The 21,882-nt window shown below is 59.4% G+C and overlaps 1 protein-coding gene across 15 annotated transcripts in view; it reads right to left on the minus strand.

Annotated features, from left to right (window-relative positions):
* TSC2 (TSC complex subunit 2) overlaps positions 1-21,882 on the minus strand; it is a 39,702-nt gene that overhangs the window by 11,207 nt on the left and 6,613 nt on the right. For all 15 annotated transcript variants that reach the window (XM_024350041.3, XM_024350038.3, XM_024350039.3 and 12 more), the window contains 21 exons: positions 21,662-21,806; positions 20,583-20,700; positions 19,858-19,906; positions 19,333-19,458; positions 18,924-18,997; positions 17,291-17,417; positions 15,360-15,503; positions 14,164-14,301; positions 13,572-13,675; positions 13,119-13,200; positions 11,746-11,901; positions 10,549-10,665; positions 6,891-7,013; positions 5,838-5,944; positions 5,520-5,670; positions 5,116-5,238; positions 4,496-4,630; positions 3,089-3,278; positions 1,588-1,681; positions 1,310-1,412; positions 895-989 (listed from right to left, as the gene is read on the minus strand). In XM_024350041.3, the coding sequence (XP_024205809.1) occupies positions 895-989; positions 1,310-1,412; positions 1,588-1,681; positions 3,089-3,278; positions 4,496-4,630; positions 5,116-5,238; positions 5,520-5,670; positions 5,838-5,944; positions 6,891-7,013; positions 10,549-10,665; positions 11,746-11,901; positions 13,119-13,200; positions 13,572-13,675; positions 14,164-14,301; positions 15,360-15,503; positions 17,291-17,417; positions 18,924-18,997; positions 19,333-19,458; positions 19,858-19,906; positions 20,583-20,700; positions 21,662-21,806 (2,501 nt within the window). The remainder of the gene's footprint in view (positions 1-894; positions 990-1,309; positions 1,413-1,587; positions 1,682-3,088; positions 3,279-4,495; positions 4,631-5,115; positions 5,239-5,519; positions 5,671-5,837; positions 5,945-6,890; positions 7,014-10,548; positions 10,666-11,745; positions 11,902-13,118; positions 13,201-13,571; positions 13,676-14,163; positions 14,302-15,359; positions 15,504-17,290; positions 17,418-18,923; positions 18,998-19,332; positions 19,459-19,857; positions 19,907-20,582; positions 20,701-21,661; positions 21,807-21,882) is intronic.

A 21,882-nucleotide genomic window follows, 5' to 3' on the forward strand; every position in this document is an offset into this window, starting at 1 on the left:
AGATCCCGCGGGTGAGATGAGCAAAAAGAGCCATGCCAAAGGGCAGTTAGCGGGGAAGAGACAGAAAACAAAAATGCATGATAATACGTCTGGTAAACATGACTGAGAACAAGTAAGGCTTCACGCATGACACCAAAACAAACGTCAGTGCAAATTAAACGTGTGTGGGTCACCCCCACGGCAGATTCCAGGCTGTGCTGGCCAGGCAATCCCACCCACCCGCGGAAGGCAGGCACCGCCCAGCTCTGACCGAGGAGGCACTGAGGCCTCAGTGGCCAGGCCCTGAAGGTCACTAGGAAAAGAGACCAAGACCCCAGAAAGTAGTCTCTGGCCATAATGGCCGAGCTTGGCCCCCGGACCCCAGGGGCTGGAGAGAACAGCTTCCGAGTTGAGGTCACGCTGGAAAATGCCGTATTCCCATCTAGGGAAAGCCAAAATAGCTCGGGCAGGAAGGTGGGGGGCAGGAGGAGAAAGCCGTTCAAATGAAATGCAAACAAGAACACAGAGGCCGGCTCAGCTCTTTGCGATCCGGCAAGGCGGCAGTGATGAAGCAGAGTCCCCGGCTAGCAGCAGGCTGGGGGCTGCAGAGGAGGGGGCAGCTCCAGACAAGGCCGGCTCCTTCGAGGGGCTCAGGCGCCTACAGCTTGCACCCCAACCCCCAATTCCACAAGTAGGTGCCTGTGGCACACGCGGCCAGGACCCAGGCCACCACAGCCAACCTGCTGAGGGGCTGAGGGGTGTTAGCGGCCCTTGCAGGTCCTGCCCTGCCTCACATACTCCAGGGCACACAGGACCCATTTCCACTCACTGACTTGGAGGCACCGTCAGCCAGGCCACAGCCCCATGTCCTTCCCCACCCCACACCGACTCCAGGCACACCCCCGCAGGCCGTACCTCTTGGGTCTCTCGTTGAGACTAGTACTCCGGGCCCTGAAGCTGTCCTTCTCGGGGGTGTCATCAAAAGACAAGAGGACATTGGACCGCAGGCCCTGGCAGAGTGAGCACACCCAGACAGTGAGGGGTGGCAATGGGGGGTGGAGGCCCTCACCAGGCCTGCGGGGTGCCCCCTGGCCAGGGACAAGCTGCAGGCTAGGGGCAAGGCGGCAGCACCCAGCTCCCACCCCTCAATGCCTGCCGCACATCAAACCCCTGCAGGCTGCCCAGCAGAGCCCCCAGCGCCACAGGCACAGCCCCAAACACCCTCCCACTGCCCTCTACCTGCCTGTCACTCTGCCCTACCATGGACAGCCAAGGGCAAAGCAAGCCCTGGCCTACCAAGAGACACAGCCTTCACGGGCCCTGAGCCCACCTTAGTGATGAAAGGGACGAAATCCTTCCGGAAGGGCAGGCGGCACCTGATGAACCACATGGCTATGACGTGATGGGCCAGACACACGATGTACTGATTAAACCTGAGATGAGAAGGGGGCTGGCACTCCATCCTGGCAGCAGGGAAACATCCCCAGGGCATGAAGTGCAAAAAACCGAGGCGCTCAGGCCTTGGGGACAAAGGCTGCCAGGGCTTTCTGCCGCAAGGCCTGGCCGGGGCCACGGCTGGGAGGCACAGGGCCTGGGACGACCACTCACTTGGAGGGGTTGGTGTACGGCAGGGAGATGGCGAACACACTGGCATACTGCTCCGCGGCAAAGTTCCTGTAGAGGTGCGGCAGCCTGGCCAGAGCTGCGGTAATGAAGAGGGTGGTCAGGGGAGCCGGGGTCCCGTGCAGCGCCTCTGAAGGCCAACACGGCTGCTCTGCCCACGGCAGCGATGGGGTGCTGCAGAGGAGAGAAGGCCACGACCACACGGACGTGGCTTTCCCGACCCTGGCCTCAACTCTCCGTCCCATGGCTAGCCAACCACAGCTCCTGGGCCAATTCGAGCTGTGGCCTACCATTTGTGTGATCCGTGAGGAAAGACTTCCGCACCTCTTTTTTTTTTTTTTTTTTTTTTGAGATGAGTCTGGCTCTGTCGCCCAGGCTGGAGTGCAGTGGCGCGATCCCGGCTCACTGCAAGCTCCACCCCCTGGGTTCACGCCATTCTCCTGCCTCAGCCTCCCAAGTAGCTGGGACTACAGGCGCCCGCCACCACGCCTGGCTAATTTTTTTGTACTTTTACTAGAGACGGGGTTTCACCGTGTTCGCCAGATGGTCTCGATCTCCTGACCTCATGATCTGCCTGCCTCGGCCTCCCAAAGTGCTGGGATTACAGGTGTGAGCCACCGCACCCGGCCTCACTTCTCTCTTTTTTCTTTTTTGAGACGGTGTCTTGCTCTGTTGCCCAGGCTGGAGTGCGGTGGCGTGATCTCAGCTCACTACAAGCTCCGCCTCCTGGGTTCATGAGATTCTCCTGCCTCCTGCCTTAGCCTCCTGAGTAGCTGGGACTACAGGCACCCGCCACCACACCCGGCTAATTTTTGTATTTTTAGTAGAGACAGGGTTTCGCCAGGTTGGCCAGGCTGGTCTCGAACTCCTGACCTCAGGTGATCCACCCGCCTCGGCCTCCCACAGTGCTGGGATGACAGGCCTGAGCCACCGCGCCCGGCCAGGCTTCTACGCTTCTAAAGGGTTATAAACAAAACAGAAAGACCGACAGGACCTGCATGTGGCCCACAAAGCACACACGATCTTCTCTCCAGCCTCTACACCAAGTGCTGGCCCAGCGGTGCCCTTCTGCCATCTCAACATTGAGGGCCTGCCCAGATGCGCACAGGCAGTGAGGGGAAGGGACAGGCACCTGAGCTCCTGAAGTCACAGTCTGGGGGAAGCGAACAAAGCCCCCCTGAAGCGGCGTGTGCTCTGTTGGACAGAGAGGAGGCCCAAAACCAGGGGAGGGCCACTGCTCGGGGGGGAAGAGGTTTCTTCAAGGAGGGGCGTTCACATGGACACTAGAGGGGTGAGAGGAGCCGCCCCTCAAGGCCAGGAAGGAGAGCACTCATGGCAGCCGGGCAGAGACGCCCAGGCCCTGAGGCAGCAGAAGGCGAGACACCCAGGTTCCCCAAGGAGTCCTGAGAGAGGGCACCAGAGAAGCCCGCACAGGTTACACAGCCCGAACCACTCGGGTGCGTGCGCAGGCAGGGCGGGGACTCACTGGACAGGAACTCCAGCAGTGGGACGGCCATGCTGGCTGTGGCCGAGATGTGCGTGAGCTTCACCACCAGAACAGGCAGCGCCTTGATGATGATGTCAGGCATCTCCACGCTGCAGATGGACAAGGCCACGACGCACTGGCTGGCACAGCGGTGGATGAGGCCCTGCTCCAGGCAGTAGACCATCTCGCGCTGCAGGAGACAGGACACCTCAGGCCCCACCCGCTTGCAGCAGAGGCAGCCTCGCCTCCCCCTCGCCAACCTCGAGTGCTCCACCGGGAGAACAGCCGAGGCTTAGGAAGTCCCTGAATGCCTGTGGGGCAGAGCCAGCAGTGCTGAGCTACCCGAGCAGACTCTGCACAGCAGACTGCTCCGGTCAGTTGCATTCCGACACGATCCCACAGGCCAACAGAACCCAGACACACTGGGCTCTCATCCCCTGGTTCTGGGCCCTTCACAGGCTGGCTGTGTTGCAAGGGGCAGTGCTGCCTGAAGTGGCAAAGCCACCAGATCCCACACCAACCCTGGGCAGTGTCTTCCATGAGGACAGCAGAAGATGAGCGGAGTCAGGCAGAGCCCGGGGCCAGATGACCTGCCAGGCAGTGTCCCGGGAACAGCTTCCATTTCCCAAAGCCGGCCTCACCCCTCGGATACACTGAGGGCCAGTAAGGCCTCAGAACCTGCAGCCCAGCAAGGCTGGCTATGCTTTGAGGCAAGACCCATGAGGACCCAGTGAGCCTCTCAGAGGGGCTGAAGGGGCCCAACAGGGTGGGGCTGAGCCTGAGGGATGGGAACCCAACAACAGCTCCCTACAGGGCCACCATCAGAAGCTGAGGCCAGGGGCACAGATGGGCCAAGCCTCAGAGTCAGCATCTCCTGGCGGGCATGGCCCTGAGCGGAGGCCAGAATCTCTAGGACACCAGCTCCTCGTCCCGGAGGGCCATGTCAAAGAGAGGTGTGGAAGAATGCGACTGGGACGGGGGCGTGAGGCAGATCGCAGGTGAAGGGACAGTTTCCGGCACCTGATGGGGCGTGGAGGGAGGCAGAAGCCAGACTCTCTGGCCTGCCCACCCTGCGCCTCAGAACCAGCCCAGCTCCACCAACCGGCATGGCCACCTGCCCCATGGGACAGCAGGGACAAGCCAGGCAACGCTCTACAGAGAGCAGAGATGCTGTCTGGGGTGGACAGGGAACACTGGACGGCTCCCAGGCCCCAAAGAGAGCTAGAAGCACCAGGGAATCGGATGTCCCCACTCTGGGCATCTGGCAGCCACCCAGGGAAGCAGAGCCAACTCACTCATCCCTGGCCTGGCAGAAACTCGTTTATGAGAAAAATGTGGGGCCTACCTGGGCCAGGCCCTCGAATCCCAGGCCCCATCAAGCTCGCCTGTCCTGCTCTGACCTCCTACCTGTTTGGTTTTGTCCAGGTAGTTATGGTAAGAGATTAATGCTGTCAGCACTGGAACCACGGCCAGGTGCAAGTCAGTTCTGGAGAAGCCTTCTGGGGCGCCTCGGAGCCGCTCCAGTGTCTTTGGGCCTGAAAGCTGATGGCCAAATCCAGGCATGAAACCCCTCCCCAGCGGCCAGGTCACGGGGTAGCCAGAGGGGCTGGGGAGGCCCTGGGAACGCAGGCCCAGGAAAGGGGGCAAAGGGGCTGGGGAGCCTTCTTGCCTCCCTCCCAGGAAGGGCCTCCCTTTCAGAGTGGTGGGAGTGCCTGCCAAGTAACACACCAGGAATGTGAGGTGAACGGCACGGGAGCCCCACTTAGGAAAAGCACAGATGGGAGACATCCACATTCAGTGACATGCCCTTGGCTGGGGACCTCTGACGTCAGTCCCAAAAGCTGCGAGCTGGGGCAGGGGTCCCTCCACCCTGCCCAAGGCACAGTCTGCGCTCCAGAGTGCAGCTGAGTCTGAGGGAAACGGAGCCCGAGCCCGAAGGGTCTCACTCGCTCTGCCCAGAGGCTCGCAGTCTTTTGGGGAAAAACCCTACTGGGTCCCCCACCCCAACCCCAGGCCGGCCATGGTACCATGGAGCAGAGAGCAGAGCACAGCTGGTCCACACTGCAAGGGGAAGTAAAGATGAGCACTTTATAGCGCAGGGACTCAGGCAGCCTGCCCAGAACCAGCTTCAGCACCTTCCAGTCAGACTCCTGCGAGGAGAGGAGGCATCAGGACAGGGCCTTCTGGACCCTGGAGACAGAGGCGGAAGCTAGCATCTGAGGCTCTGCTTTGTGGCTGGACAGCGGCAAGGGCTATGGAGCCCCGTTCTCAGCCGGGGGAGCCTGCCCAGCGCAGGCCTCTGTCCCTGCAGCTGCTCGGGGAAGGGGGAAGGCTCAGCTCTGAGGGAGGGCTGCCCTCCACAGGCCAGACAGGGAGGGAGGCCCAGCAGGCAGGTGGCAGCTCCCTGTCCTCCTGGCCCGGCCCCACTCACCTGCTTCAAGCACTGCAGCAGGACGCGGAAGAGCAGGGAGTAGGGCACGGACCCCAGCCGCACGGCGGGGCCTGCAGGCGCCGGGCCAGGAGGCCCTGTGGGAGGAGAAAGGGGGCCGCTGGTCTTCTTCTCAGAGCCTCTCTCTGGCTCCCTGCAGAAGCAAGACAAGCAGCTGAGGCCAAGTCCCCGCAGCAGGCACAGAACAGACGGGGCTCTTCCCAACCCTGGGACATCCCTCAGACATGCAAACAGCGCCACCACGGCCCCAGCGCCTCTGACACCCTGAGCCTCATGGGCCGTGGGGGAGGTCCCGCGTACATGTAGTCGCAGACGCAGTAGGGGCTGAACCGCACGACTCCATCCTTGTTGGGCAGGCCCAGGCGGTGCAGTGAGTCGGCCCGCAGCAGCAACAGGAAGTCAAAGGCCTGTCAGGAAGAGGATGGTGAAACCCAGAGCCAAGCTCGTGCAGGCCCAGGACAGGCGGCGTCCCACCTGCTCAGACCCACGTCCAGCACCACAGGCACTCAGAAAAGGCCACCTGCTGATGTGCACACACCCACGTCCCAACACAGACACAGGCTCTGTCCTGGTGACACCGGAGGCCCAGCACCCACAGCCTCCTCCCTCCCTTGCCTCGGAGCTCACAGAGCCTGGTGTCCCCACCACCACAGCTGGGCCCGCCTGGGATGGAAGGGATGGGCGCCTCGCCCCTCTGGCAGCACCACACGCCCCCAACTGCCAGAAAGCGGACCTCAGCTCCCAGTCCTGCCACTTCTTCCATCGACAGGCTGAACAGAACTCTGAGGCCACAGGGGTGGCCCCAGAGAGTACCTGCTCTAGGAGGGAGGGCTCCCATCCCAGTCACCTGTGCTCAGCCTGGTGCCAACATCCATAGCGCAAACTCAGCGAAACTCCTCCAGCCCTGTTCTGCCCAGCCCTGTTCTGCCCATCCCTGCCCTGCCCTCTCAGCTCTGCCCTCTCCAGCCCTGCCCTGCCCTCTCAGCTCTGCCCTCTCAGCTCTTCCCTGTGCCGCCCACCTGCCCAGCCCTCTGCTGCAGGTCCTTCACAGATTCTGCAGCACCAGGAGCGTCAGGGCCATGCACTGCCCCGGAAGTCGCCGTGCGTCCTTTTCTCTGCCCCAACCTATGTCACCGTGCGGCTTAGAGCGACAAGCCACAGATGTGTGGACTGCAGGCAGAGGGAAGGACACCAGGACTGGGGAGGCTGCGGCCACAGTGGGTGCAGAGGAAGGACGGTCAGCTGAGGCCCCATCCTGGGGCCGTCTCTGCAGCTTCCAGGAACCGCACCTGCCGAGACGGGGATACCTGGCTGGGCCCCCAGGAACTGGCTGCGCAACCCCACCCACCATACCTGCAGCCGGATGCTGCTCGCGATTGGCAGGGTGTAGCTGTGCTTGTAGTGGAGCTGAATGTGGCTGACCAGCATCTCATACACACGCGTGGCGTGGCTTGCAGGCAGGGTGTACAGCTTGGTCTGCAGAGAGAGAGGACGCAGCTCACCACGGCGCAGGAGGTGAAAACGCAGTCCTAAGACAGCACCCTTGTCCCGGAGCAGGGGCCGGGGCGGCTTCTCTAGGGCGCGTGCTTCAAAACACACGACCTTCAAACCCAGGACCACCAGGGCTCTCTCTCCACAGCAGCAAAAAGTAAAACCCAACCTCGTGCCCATCTCATCATCAGGGCAGTCATCAACAGGTGAGGAAGAGTCCATTCAATGGAGAAGCTCCAGCTGCGTGGCAGACAGGGCAGAATGGGGCGGGGAGTGTGCGCTGCAGGGCGATCCCAGGTGTAGGCAGGCCATCCCAAAAGGTCAAGGGCACCTCCCAGACACATGCGGCAAGGTGTGAAGAGCATCTGTTGCCTCCAGCAACCCTGGGGCCGAGGCCAGCAGGAGCCAGGGGAAATCTGGCCTGAGGGACCCTTTGCAGCACTCTGGAGGTAAGTGGTTACAATGTTATTCTTTTAAAGAAATGATTAACACCTTTAAATGATTAAAAAATCATTGAAAGAAATGACTGAGGCCAGGTGTGGTGGCTCACGCCTGTAATCCCAGCACTTTGGGAGGCTGAAGTGGGTGGATCACGAAGTTAGGAGTTCAAGACCAGCCTGACCTACATGGAGAAAGCCCATCTCTACTAAAACTACAAAATTAGGCCGGGCACAGTGGCTCACGCCTGTAATCCCAGCACTTTGGGAAGCCGAGGCGGGTGGATCATGAGGTCAGGAGATCAAGACCATCCTGGCTAACATGGTGAAACCCTGTCTCTACTAAAAACACAAAAAAATTAGCCGGGTGTGGTGGCGGGCGCCTGTAGTCCCAGCTACTTGGGAGGCTGAGGCAGGAGAATGGCGTGAACCCAGGAGGCAGAGCTTGCAGTGAGCCGAGATCGCGCCACTGCACTCCAGCCTGGGCGACAGAGCAAGACTGTCTCAAAAAAAAAAAAAAATTAGCCAGGTGTGGTGGTGCGCACCCGTCATCTCAGCTACTCAGGAGGCTGAGGCAGGAGAATTGCTTGAACCTGGGAGGCAGAGGTTGCAGTGAGGTGAGATCGTGCCGCTGCACTCCAGCCTGGGTGACATAGTGGTGAGACTCTGTCTCAAAAAAATAAAGAAATGAAAACAGCCAGAACCAGGACTCTGCCTCAACTAGGAAATATCTCAGTTCTGCAGCCCAGACCCTCAGGCCTCCAGGGCTGGAGTTCCAAGTAAGGGCAACAGAACCTCTTTCCTTCCCTCTGCAGAAGCAGGAAGGTTCTCAGTTCTTCCAGGCCATAGGCCCCCACAGCCCAGCACACCCCTTCCCAACCAGTCAGTAAAGAGCATGGTGCTCATGTGGATGAGACACCAAGGAGGTGATGCCTGTTTTTCCTTTTCGTTTTGTTTTTGAGACGTTGTTTCATTCTTGTTGCCTAGGCTGGAGTGCAATGGCGTGATCTGGGCTTACTGCACCCTCTGCCTCATGGGTTCAAGTGATTCTCCTGCCTCAGCCTCCCGAGTAGCTGGGACTACAGGCATGCGCCACCACGCCCAGCTAATTTTGTATTTTTAGTAGAGACGGGGTTTCTCCACATTGGTCAGGCTGGTCTTGAACTCCCAACCTCAGGTGATCCACCCACCTCAGCCTCCCAAAGTGCTGGGATTACGGGCATGAGCCACTACACCCGACTGATGCCTGGTTTTTAATCAAACACCACGGCCAGGTGTGGTGGCTCATGCCTGTAATCCCAGCACTTTGGGAGGCTATGGTGGGAGAACTGCTTGAGGCCAGGAGGTTGATGCCAGCCTGGGCAACATAGCAAGACCCCATCTCTACAAAAAATGAAAAAATTAGCCAGGTGTGGTGACGTGTGCCTATGGTCCCAGCTACTTGGGAGGCCGAGGCAGGACGATCACTTGGTCACAGGAGTTCAAGGCTGCACTGAGCTATGGTCACAGCACTGCACCCCAGCCTGGGCGACAGAGTGAGATCTTGTCTCAAAAAATTAATTAAAAAAAAAAATCATCACCACTTTCAACTTCCATGGCAAGAAATAAAAACCCATGACATATAAACATGACAGGAAATTGTTCTACCATCCAACATCTTAAGGATGAGCTTTTGAGCAAACTGATTCACACATTATATTTTACACAATACTGACACTGACAGTCACACGTAAGTGATGCTGTGAGGCTTTGAAAACTAGAGGCAGGCCGGGCGTGGTGGCTCACACCTGTAATCCCAGCACTTTGGGAGGCCAAGGCGGGAGGATCACCTGAGGTCAGGAGTTTAAGACCAGCCTGGCCAACATGGTGAAACCCAGTTTCTACTAATAATACAAAAAATTAGCCGAGCGTGTTGGCAGGTGCCTGTAATCCGAGATACTCAGGAGGCTGAGGTAGGAGAATCGCCTGAACCCAAGAGGCGAAGGTTGCAGTGAGCCAAGATCGCGCCACTGCACTCCACTCCAGCCTGGGCGACAGAGTGAGACTGTATCAAAAAAAAAAAAAAAAGATAAATCAGGACCCTTACATGCTGCTCGAGTGGATGGAAAATGGCACAGCACCAGTGGAAAACAGCCTGGTATCGCCCTGAAACACCAAATGCAGACTAAACCTAGGGCCCAACAATTCACTCCTAGGTGCAGACCCAAAAGTGAAAATGCAGGCCCGGCGGAGCCCTCGTAGGAGAAGGTTCACAGCAGCACCACTCACCGCAGCTGCAAGGCGGATACAGGCCAAATGTCCACCAATGGAGGAACAGACAGACAAAATGTGCTCCTTCCAGATGATGGAATACTACTCAGCCATGAAAAGGAGGGCAGCACCAACAGCTGCCACAACCTGGACGGGCCTGGACACATGGCGCTGGGTGGAACAATCCAGTCAGCAGACAGGAAACTGTTCTACCATCCAACATCTTATGGATGAATTTTGTGTGATTCCACTTCCATGAAATGTTGAGAGTAGGTAAATCCACAGAGACAGGAAGCAGCTTGATGGTACCCGGGGGTACGGGAGCAACGGGGGATGGGAGCGTGTGCTACTGGTATGCTCAGGAGGTTCTCAAGCTGACTGTGGGGATGGCTGCAGAGCTCTGTGAATTTACTGAAAACCATTGAACTGTTCACTGTGAATGGGTAAATTGCATGATATGTAAATTAAATCTCAACAAAACAGCTGCAAATATTAAACGGACTGCAGGGCAGGAATGGAGGGCCACCCTTACTTCCCAGGTGCTGTGCTGGGTGACGAGGGCAAGCGCCACGCTGAGGATGGTACATGGTTCCGGCCCTGACTCACGAGCACAGAGACAGGCTCTGGTCAGGGCGTACAACAGGGCCTCTCGCATCCATCCCTCCACAAGAGCAGGAGGAAGGTCCTGCTGCCTGCTGGGACCACCGCACCCTCAGCAAATCCAGGGAGGGTGTGGGTCCCGCTGGGGAACAGACTCCAACACAGCGCAGATGCAGCTGGTGGACGCTAGCCATGCGCGCCCCGGGAGCAGAGGCCTCGTGCAGAACACCCACCTGAAGGATGACCAGAAGCCCCAGGACGGCTGTCTTCACATCCTCCAAGGAGGCCGAGTATGCGGCCACATCCCTTTCTTCCAGCTCCGGGGGTGGGGAGAGGGAGCGGGCCATCACCTTTGAAGAGAAGGCCAGGACTTACACACAGGCTCATGGCTCTGAGTCAGTAGCTGTGAGAACACCTTCTACCATAAACACCTTTTTTTTTTTTTGAGATCGAGTCTTGCTCTGTCGCCCAGGCTGGAGTGCGGTGGCACAATCTCAGCTCACTACAAGCTCCGCCTCCCAGGTTCACGCCATTCTCCTGCCTCAGCCTCCCCAGTAGCTAGGACTACAGGCGCCCGCCACCACGCCCAGCTAATTTTTTGTATTTTTAGTAGAGACGGGGTTTCACCGTGTTAGCCAGGATGGTCTTGATCTCCTGACCTCGTGATCCGCCTGCCTTGGCCTCCCAAAGTGCTGGGATTACAGGCATGAGCCACTGTGCCCGGCCCTTTTTTTTTTTCTTTTTGAGACAGAGTCTTGCTCTGTCGTCCAGGCTGGAGTGCAGTGGCAGAATCTTGGCTCACTGCAACCTTCACCTCCTAGGTTCAAGCGATTCTCCTGCCTCAACCTCCCGAGCAGCTGGGATTGCAGGTGCCCGCCACCACGTGCAGCTAATTTTTATATTTTTAGTAGAGACAGGATTTCACCATGTTGGCCAGGCTGGTCTTGAACTCCTGAACTCAAGCAATCCACCTGCCTCAGCCTCCCAAAATGCTGGGATTACAGGCGTGAGCCACTGTGCCCGGCCTTCATCTTTATTGCTCAAAAGCAAAGATGCCCTTTATACCCGAGTGACTGTGCAGAAACCAAAATGCATCTGAAAATCAAAGAGCAAAGCTGTTGGCTGGGCAGGGAGGACGGCAGGCCAAAGCCCCAGCCCCAGGTCTGGGCTCCAGCGTCGGTCCAGGAGGCCCAGCCCAGCTGTCCCAGAGTGTGACAGGACACCCATGTCCAGGACTTTCAGTCAGGACACAAATCCAGCAGTGGCAGGCCCTGCACAGGCCTCGGGACACCCACCCTGCAGGGAGGGGAGCCTCACCTACGGACACAGCCATCCGGTCACTCGAAGAAGAGGACAGAGGGCCCAGAGGCCATTTCTGCCCATGGAGCTCTGGCACCCTAGCACCCGGCCCTGGGTGCAACGGCTCTCACCTTCTCGATGATGTCCAGCAGGCTGTTGAAGTGGTGTGTGTGGCAGCCCTCTGCCAGGTCCACCAGCAACTGGGTGGCCAGCTTTCGGACCTGGTGGTCTTTATCCTCGGGGATGTGGGAGAGCTGCGAGATGACCACTGAGTTAATCAGCTCCTCCTGCACAGGCACAAGGGAGGCCAATGAGCGCCAGCCCAACGAGGGCCACATCTCGTGACACTTCCAATTCCTCAGGAACCGACCCGCAAGCAGCGGACATGTCCCTCGGGACTTCAGCACAGCTGGGCAGGGAGCACAAGCACCCGCTGAGCGCGACTCAGAGACCCCAGGGCCCCTTCCAGGGATCCTGTCCAGCTCCTCGTTCAGAAGGCTGGTGAGCACCGCAGGGTGGCCAGGCACAGACACGGGGCCCACGACACAAGGAGCAGCCGAGGTGAGGCCCTGCCCTTCACTGTCACAGCCGAGAACCCCTCCCACATGGTGCTGCGCGTGTGTGCGTGAGGGTGTGTGTGGCTGTGTGCACGCATGGGCATGTGCACGTGTGTGCCTGTGCATGCGTGAATACGCGTGTGTGTGCGTGCTGTGCTGAGGACAGCGTGAGTTTTCACAGAAGCAGGTAAAAAGTTCCACAGGAACAGAGACCAGGACAAGACCAGCCCTGATGGGAGAAGCCAGAGGACCCAGAGGAACTTCCGGGAGGCCCTTAGCTCCCTCAGACAGAATGCGGGATCGCAATGCCCAGCAAAGGGCAATTCAAGGACAGTGGACGCTGGGGAGAGGAGCAGAGTGGGCAGCTCTCAGGAGGGCAGGACTGCGAGGCTGCAGGGAGGAGTGCGGTGGGAAGGGACAGCCTCAGAGCCTAAGCTGCGCCTCCTGGGAAAGGGGTATGACTGGCAGGCACACAAATGTCTCTCAAGGAAGGTGGGCCTGGGGCCACAGAGCTCCCAGAGGAGGGAGTGGAGAGGGAGAGCCCGCAGAGGAGAGACCAGGCAGGGCTGGCGATCACGCAGGTGCACAGGGTGAACGTCATGACAGAAACGGAAGACAATGTCCCCATGCAAGACTGGTTGAAACGAACTCACACAGAATTTTTAAGAGGCTCCTGTGTTGGGTGAAAACCGGCCGGAGCTCCCTGAGGGCAGGCACTGTGCCTTCCTTGCTACTTGGCCACGTGTCAAGGCCTGGCAGAGGCACCCAGGACGAGCAAGCCAGTGAATGAACAGGGGTAAACAGACCACGCTGGGGGCTGCAGAGGGTCCGGCAGGACCGAAGTCCCAGGCAGAGCCCGGCTCTGCAGGAGCACGTGCACAACGGAGACAGCCCGCCCCACGGAGAAACAGCCCTGAGCCCCCAGCTGCGGCCGCCTGGACACGCACCTCATAGAACTGCCTGTTGATGAGCAGCACAAAGGACAGCACGTCCAGCACCTTGATGCGCACGGCGCCTCGGGACTCGCTCCTGCGGGACGGCAGCCTGCTGGGGCGGGTGGAGAGTGCCCGGCCACAGCCCCACACCAGCCTGTCTGCCTGGCGCAGGCCAGCCCGACTCTGGGTCCTCCCGCAGCCAGGCACACAGGGCACAGAGCTCTGCTTCCCAGGGAGCATCTCTCCAGACTACCCCCCAAAAGAGGGAGCCCGGTGGCGTCATGAGAGGACCTGTCCTGCTGGACTGGAAAGCAAGCTAGCACCTGCTCACCCAGAGCCAGGGCTCTCCAGAGGCAGAGAGGAGGGCCCTGATCATCGGGCATCCTGAGACCCAGCCCGGGTGGGCCCCAGACAGAGACAGGGCCAGGCTCCAGGTGCCAGGCAAGGCTACAGAGGACCCCCTACCTGAAGAATCTCTCCATCAGCGCCTGCAGGTTCTGAATCCAGCCGTCCTTGGCCGGGTGGATGGACTGCGCTCTATAGGAGATCAGGTTCAGAAGGGAGGACTCCTGTCAAAAGAAGAGCCGGTGTTGCCCCTCTGCCCCTCGGGCGCTCTCCTTCTCCACACTGGGCTGCTGGTCGAGAGGCTGGTTTGCTGTCAGAGCCCAGCCGCCTCACAGCCTGCAGCCCACAGCCCAGACACAAAGGCACTCCTGGCAGCGGGGAAGACTTGTGTCCAAACCCATGGAAAAGCCCGGGCCCTAAGCTGAGTGTTCCTGGCAAAATGACTGCGGCCGCCTGGGAGCCACAGGACTCTACAGAGCCGGATGGAAGCTTGCTCCACACAGGTGGGAGGAAACTGATGGGTGGGCTAGCCCCGAGCTTGTTAGCAAACACGTGCTGTGCCCGCCAGCCTTCCCTGACGAGTGCAGAAACCTGGAAAGCAGGCGCCCACCTGGCCCTTGGCTTCTGAGGCTCAGAAAGCTGCACTTCACCCAGCACCCGGCCCCTCCCCACCAGCCAAAGCCCAAAGGCCCCACCCAGGAGGGAGTCTCACAGGCCTCTGGTCCGCACATCTCTCCACCAGTTCAAAGTATCTCTCCTGAGACCCGTGGAACTCGTTCTGGTCACACAGCTCCTCCACCGTGGTCAACAGGTCATGGACGATGGTCCTGAGCTCCGGGCTGTCCAAGGTCTGCAGTACCAGGCACGATGACACAGGCTGACTTCCACTCCCCACCTGGACTTGGCACCAGAGGCCTCGCTACACACCCACCACATGGAGACGCCCTCAGCCCTCTCAGGCCGCTCTGGGCCGCATGGGGACAGACGCCCCCAGCCCTCTGAGGCCGCTCCGGGCCTCATGGGTTGAGACACCCCCCAGATCCTCTCCAGGGGCCACCCTGACCCACGTGGCCCAGGACACCCCCCAGATCCTCTCAAGGGGCCACAGTGGCTGTGATGGCAGCTGCTGTTCCTGCCCGTACCCCACCCCCCAAGGAATCTTGGCTGTGCCCATGCAGCTGGGCCAAGAAGGAAGCTCGGGCAGGAGGGCCAAGAGTAGCCACAACTACAAGCCTTTCTTGCCTCTCCCAGGTCCAGCCTCTTTTAGAAGCCCCAGGCTATGGCCTCTGCCATTGCCACCAGCGGTCGGGGGCAATGCTCTGGCCCAGCGACAGGCTCTGAGAGGACTTCAGTCCCTGCTAAGTCCGGGCGAAGTCCCGGCCTCCCTTCTGCTGCCTGGCCTCCTGTACATCACCCGCCCCAGGCTCCAGGAAAAGGCACAGCCCTGAGGCTGCTGGATACTAGCCTCGCCTCCCCAGGGCCCCTGTGCTGATGAGCCCGTGTGGCTGTGGAGTCCTCCTTAAAGCTGTGGTTAACAGACTCGACTAATGCGGTCCTCCAAAGTCATGCGGAAGCCACACTAGCATCCCTCTGGGAACTGTGCCGGGGCCCACTCGGGCCACGAAGGCGGCCTGCAGGTCACTCTGCGGACTGTGGGCAGCACTGGCCCAGCCCCGGCTCACCTACTGCATATTCCTGTCTGGGGCCTAAACGATGCACCACGTCTGGAAAAATCAGACCTGTCTCCGGTGGAAGGTGGATGAGCACCACTGCGAATCACCAGAGAACACGGTTCTGGCAGTCTCTGCGGGACCCCCAGAGATGGGGCCCAAGGTACCATCTTCCGAGTGGGCTGAGCCTGCCTGTCTGGGGTCCCGGTGCTCCCCGGAGCTCCTGCCCCCACCCCACCTGGAGCTGCTGAAGGAGCCGTTCGATGATGTTCAGCAGAATGTCCCACGCCACCACCTGGAGCTCCTTCCTATACTTCTTGATGAGCCTGGTGATGGACAGGACGATCTCATAGGACACCACCTCGTTCGGACATGCCATGGCCTGGAACAAGAGCCCAGCCAGCACACAGGGTCAGAGCTGCTTGCTTGCTTGCTGTGGGACGCCCTCCCAGTCACCCTTGGGACCGGGAGTAGCACGCCTGAGCCCGCAGTGCCCACCACACGTGTATCAGGGGCCGCAGAAACAGCAGGTGGGGCGCCCAGGAGGGGTTTCTACATGCTCCAGCACGGTCAGGACCCAGACGGGCCCCACCCCCATGCCTGCCTGCAAAGTCCCTGACTCGGACAGACCAGCAACTGAATCCTGGGCACCCGGTGGGCCAGCCCAGCAGCAACTGAAAGCTGCCCTGAGTTCGGCTGCAAGCTGTGCACAAAGACAACATCCCCCCACCGCCCCTACGGGGAGGGGGGTAGCAGGAAGAGCAGAGGATCAGGAAAGCCCTGTGACCCACACCGCAGCTCATCACTATAAAACCAGGACGACGTGATCGCCCCACCCTCCAGGGAGCTGTGAGCACAGAACGAGGACGGACACAAAAAGCGCTGTCATCACGGGGCACTGCGGAAACTGAAGCTGTACCACCAGCGTCTGTGCCACGGCGTCATTGCAGAGACAGGACAAGATCAGCACTTGACAAAACAGAGCCGCCAACAGCAAGAGAACGGCTACCCCCGAGGCGGCGTTCACCCCTCCACTGCCAACTCCAGAAGGTGAAACTCGCAAGATGTAAGGTTTGCTTGAGAATAAAGCCTTTGGGCTGGGCGCAGTGGCTCATGCCTATAATCTCAGCACTTTGGGAGACCAAGGCAGGTGGATCACCTGAGGTCAGGAGTTCAAGACCAGCCTGACCAACATGGTGAAACCCCACCTCTAATAAAAATACAAAACATTAGCCTTGGCCGGGCACAGTGACTCATACCTATAATTCCAGCACTTTGGGAGGCTGAGGCTGGCGGATCACCTGAGGTCGGGAGTTTGAGACCAGCCTGACCAATGTGGAGAAACCCCGTCTCTACTAAAAATACAAAATTAGCTGTGTGTAGTGGCCCATGCCTATAATCCCAGCTACTCAGGAGGCTGAGGCAGGAGAATGGCTTGAACCTGGGAGGCGGAGGTTGCACTGAGCCAAGATCGCGCCATTGCACTCCAGCCTGGGCAATAAGAGCGAAACTCTGTCTCATTAAAAAAAAAAAAAAAAACCATTAGCCAGGCACTGTGGCAGGCACCTGTAATCCCAGCTACTCAGGAGGCTGAGGCAGAATGGCTTGAACTGGGGAGGCAGAGGTTGCAGTGAGCCGAGATCGCACCATTGCACTCCAGCCTGGGCAACAAGAGTAAAACTCCGTCTCAAAAAAAAAAAAAAAAAGAGAGAGAAAAAAGCCTTTGGCCAAGCATGGTGGCTCACACCTGTAATCCTAGCACTTTGGGAGTCTGAGGTGGGTGGATCACTTGAGGTCAGGAATTCGAGACCAGCCTGGCCAACATGGCGAAACCCCGTCTCCACTAAAAACACAAAATTAGCCAGGCATGGTACCAGGCACCTGTAATCCCAGCTACTCAGGAGGCTGAGGCAATAGAATCACTTGAATCCGGGAGGCGGAGATTGCAGTCAGCCAAGCAGAAAGAGCAGAACTCCTTCTCAAAAAAAAAAAAAAGACTAAAGCCTACACAGGGCCCCAAACCTCACCCCCAGCTGCAAAGCAACTGCCTGGAAAGGCCTAGAAATGCCACTGCAGCCCCCGCAGCAGGACCCCCAGTGGGATGGGTGGGCAGGCGTGAGGGGAGCTCTCCCGTTCCTGCCAGCTCACTGCGCACAGAAACCGCCTTACCTGGTAAAATGATGGCAACACAGATGTCGGCGAGTTCCTGAGAGAATAGAGCCGGTGGGCTCCCCAGAGAGCCATGCCCACAAAAAACACAGCTCCTCTCAGCAGGGGCGCGTCCTCCATGTAGGCTCTAAAAGTGTTCCCCAGAGAGACGGAATGTGAGCAGGGCCCTGGCCCAGGGTCCGCCATGGATGTGTGAGGTTGCCGAGGCTCCTGCAGCAGCCCCAGAGGTCCCTGTGCTTGGGGGGGTGCAGGAGCACCGCTGGGGAAGGGCAGGGAACAGAGGCCAGCAGTAACACTCTTGTTCACTCCTGCGCACAGGCGGCAGCCCATCACTGCTGACCACGCTGTGAGCTACAGGTCATGCCAGGGACAGGAAGCAGGCAAGAGGGATGGCCCACAGCCTCGCAGTCTGGGGGAGACAGGCGCCAGCCACATAATCTCCCAGGTAAACGCAAAATCTCTTCCTCCAATCACAGCCAAGAAGGAAAGCCACAGCAAAAACTACTCAGGGAGGTGGGGGAGTCAGTGACCACGCTAAGACCTCAGTAAACAGAGTAACTCGGCAAAGGTGGAAGAACCTGCTGGCAAGAGGAATCAGGGCATGCACAAGCCCTTGGTGGAGGGGAGAAGGCAAGATGGAGGAAAGGAGAGATGCAGGGGCCGAGGCAGGGCTGGGAGAGATGCAGGGGCCGAGGCAGGGCTGGGAGAGATGCAGGGGCCGAGGCAGGGCTGGGAGAGATGCAGGGGCCGAGGCAGGGCTGGGAGAGATGCAGGGGCCGAGGCAGGGCTGGGAGAGATGCAGGGGCCGAGGCAGGGCTGGGAGAGATGCAGGGGCCGAGGCAGGGCTGGGAGAGATGCAGGGGCCGAGGCAGGGCTGGGAGAGATGCAGGGGCCGAGGCAGGGCTGGGAGAGATGCAGGGGCCGAGGCAGGGCTGGGAGAGATGCAGGGGCCGAGGCAGGGCTCGAGAGATGCAGGGGCCGAGGCAGGGCTGGGAGAGATGCAGGGGCCGAGCCAGGGCTGGGAGAGATGCAGGGCTGAGGCAGGGCTGGCCCCAGGGCCTGGTTCCATAGGAGAAGCCTACATCCCAAGGGCGCTGGGAACCACCTGGCTTCCGGCAAAGGGTGACACCGACATATCTGTGTCAGAAAAAGGCCACCCGGGTGCTGCATGGAGTGGGCTTCAGGAGGCGCGGATGGATACAGGAGAGCAGGAGGGGGAGCTGGCAGCATGGGTGGGAGGCCAGGGTGTGGGCAGAGCTGAGCCATCTCTAATGGCTAAAGCAACAAAAGTGGCCACAGCCTGGCTGTGGGGGTGAGGGCAAGGGCAACGTCAAGCCAAGACCTCAAGCCTCGCCTTGTAACAGGCTAAGTAGTTGGGGAGCACCGCTGGAGGACGTCCGAGCATGGGGCAGGCACTGAGCTGGGTGTTGATATTCTGTTGAACTGACAGAGGAAGGAGAGGACAGGGGCTGCATCCTAGAAGTCATGGGCCTCGCTATAGTGAGAGCCTCTGGAACAGCTGCCCGAAAGGACAAGGACTCTCTAAGCCAGTGTGTGCTTGGCAAGGGACACTGGGGCTGCCTCGAGGGCTGTGCTGGCCTCCACTGCCCTGCGCCCCACCCACCACACTCACCTGTCCTCCATGAGGTGGCACATGTTGTAGATGGCGCTGTGGCCCAGGTGGGTGCCAAGGAGGTTCCGCATCAGCTGCGAGACACAATGCGTGTCAGGGGCGGGCAGGCACAAGCCCTGCCCCCAGCCCCAGTCCCGCTGCTGGCCCCGCCTGGCTGCTGCCCTATAGCCACCCAAGGTCCGGCCAGCTCGCCACCATCTCCTCCCAAAGACAGAGGCAGCAGGGTTCTCAAAATGCCACCAAAACCCTGACCTCAGCTCAACTGCCTGGGAAAATGACACTGGCCGTCCCTCAACAGGCCATTGTCTGGCCACCCCAAGAATCAGACAACCATTCATGGGAGACAAGATGGCCCTTGTCCCATCCATGTGCTCTCAGGAACCTTCCAGAGCAGTTTCAGAAACCCCACCTTCCAGCAAGGCTCGCAGAGCTCCTTGACGTTGATGGTGCGACAGAGGGTAACGATGAACAGCGGGAGGCTCTCAGCCGGCAGGCAGTTGTAGCAGACCACGGCGTCCAGCACCTGCAGGGAGACCTGGTGGAGAGGGAGACGGCTCACGCCCGTCCTACCCCAGCTCCTCCCCACAGGAGAGGACACCCAGGCTTCCTTCCCACCTCCTTCAGCCTGCGCTGCCACCTCTCCCCGCTGCCATGGCACCCTCTCTCCAAGCCACAGGGCAAGCGGGCATGTGGGAAGCACCTGACGTCCCTGTCACTGTGGGTCATTGATGCTGTCATCCACCCTGAGCTACATCTCCACATGGAGGCGCCCAGCTATCCTGACTTACATGGGGGACTCCTGAGGCTCAGAGAGACCGAGCAGCTTGCCCAGGGCTACACAGCCAGCAGGTGGCACACAGGGCTCAACCCCCAAGCCCCAGCCTCAGAGAAACCAGGGTGAAATGGGCCGGCCCTGGGGAGGGGAGGCACTGACCTCTATGTCCACAGAGGACGCAGTCCGGACGCACAGCAGACAGATCATCCTGCAGGGAGCACCGAGCTCAGTCCCGGCAGCACTGCCTGGATGGCCGAGCCACCACGGGCTGTGGTCTAGTCACTCTATGACGTCAATAACACGCATGGCTCGTCCTCCCTGGGGGTCCCACCCACCCAACAAGCACTCAGGTGCCTGCTGTGCGCCAGCCACTGCTCTCGGTGCTGGGTGTTCAGCATGAGTGAGACAGAGCTCATGCAACATTCTAAACAAACAACAACAAAAAGATAACCAAGACATCAGATGAGAGCTAAACAGAAGATAGCTACGTACTTCTCTTTTTTTTTTTTTTTTTGAGATGGAGTTTTGCTCTTTCACCCAGGCTGGAGTGCAGTGGCACGATCTCCGCTCACTGCAACCTCTGCCTTCCGGTTTCAAGCAATTCTCCTGCCTCAGCCTCCTGAGTGGCTGGGATTACAGGCTCCCACCACCATGCCCGGCTAATTTTTGTATTTTTAGTAGAGACAGGGTTTCACCATGTTGGCCAGGCTGGTCTCGAACTCCTGACCTCGTGATCCGCCTGCCTCGGCCTCCCAAAGTGCTGAGATTACAGGCGTGAGCCATTGTGCCCAGCCCAACCTCTATTTTTTTGGTGGTTTCAATTTATTCACTGCGGAGCTGAACTTAGGACCATTATCAGAACAGGATCTCAATTCTTTTCTTACTGAACCATCCTTGCGATGTACTCGTCCAGGTAACAGCTATTGAATTTGACCAAGTTCACCAGCACCAGAAGGAATTCCGAGGACAAGCCAACATCCATCCACTGCAGGACAAAGTCAGCTGTGGGAGAAGCGGCGGCGGTTTGCGAGGACGCCAAATCTACATCTCCCACTCACCTCCCCCTCCCCACGCAGGACAGTGTGTCCAAACCCGTCACTGCCAGAAACCCCATCATCAGTCCCCCGGCAGCAACAGACAGACCACGCACTGGGCCCGAAGAGGCTCAGGGGAGCCCAGGCAGGCCGGCTACGCACGGACACTAGGATCTACCACCCCTGGGGCTGCACAGAGGGTCTGTGCCGAGGCGGCAGCAGAAGTGTGTATGCCGTACACTCAGGGCCCAACCCGAGGCTGGGAGACGCCGACATCACCAGACTCCTGGGCGTTCCCCACCCCCAGCAGAGAGCGGCTTGGAGGAGACGTGTGCACACTTGGCTGCCGGCCACGTCACCTCAGACAGGAAACCTGATGTTAGGCACCTGGCCGGCACCTGTCCTGCAGGCAGCCCAGCCACTGAGGCCCTTTTCTGGGCGACAGAACAGCAGAGCCAGAGTCAGACCGATCTCTTCCTCCTCTTTCTCTACTTCCCAGAATCATGACACAGAGACCCAAAACTAATGGAAACCTCCCACCGCAGGATGGCAGGAGGAAGGTCCACAAAGTGGAGAAAGGAGGAGGAAGACGGGACCAGTACGCTCCGGCTGAGACCAAGTCAGCAGCACCACCTCCCAGTGACAGAACTCGCCCAGCTCCTGCCGTTGCAGAGGTGTTCGGAGGCCCCAAGCCCCAGAGACTCACAGTCAGCAGGTCTGGGGTGAAGGCCAGGACTCTGCATTTTTAACACGTGCCTCGGGGGCACTCCGGCCACGCATGTGAGCCCAGGTGCATGAAGCAGGGTGGGCATACCCGCTGCAGGCCATCCCTGAGAACGGCAGCCCCTCCCCAGCCCCAGGTCCTTCCCATCCCAGGTTACACTTGATCGTCAAGACCAGAGAAACCTCCAACCCAAGGTGGCACCCACCCAGCTCTTCCTCCAAGTAGGTGATGTGTCTCCCATTGTCTGTGAGGGCCTTGAAAACCTCCAGCCTTTCGTGAAGGTCTTCGTTGGAAGGGTAATCCTTGATGACCTTAAAGAAGAGGGCTCTGAGGACCCCCAAACGCTCGCCCTAAAGACAAAAGCCACAGGATCAGCAGAGCCTGCCAGTGTCGCCCACACGGCTGCCAAGAAGTCCCTGAAGTGCA

The sequence above is a fragment of the Pan troglodytes genome, chromosome 18 (genome assembly GCF_028858775.2).
Source record: "Pan troglodytes isolate AG18354 chromosome 18, NHGRI_mPanTro3-v2.0_pri, whole genome shotgun sequence".
Lineage (NCBI taxonomy): Eukaryota > Metazoa > Chordata > Mammalia > Primates > Hominidae > Pan > Pan troglodytes.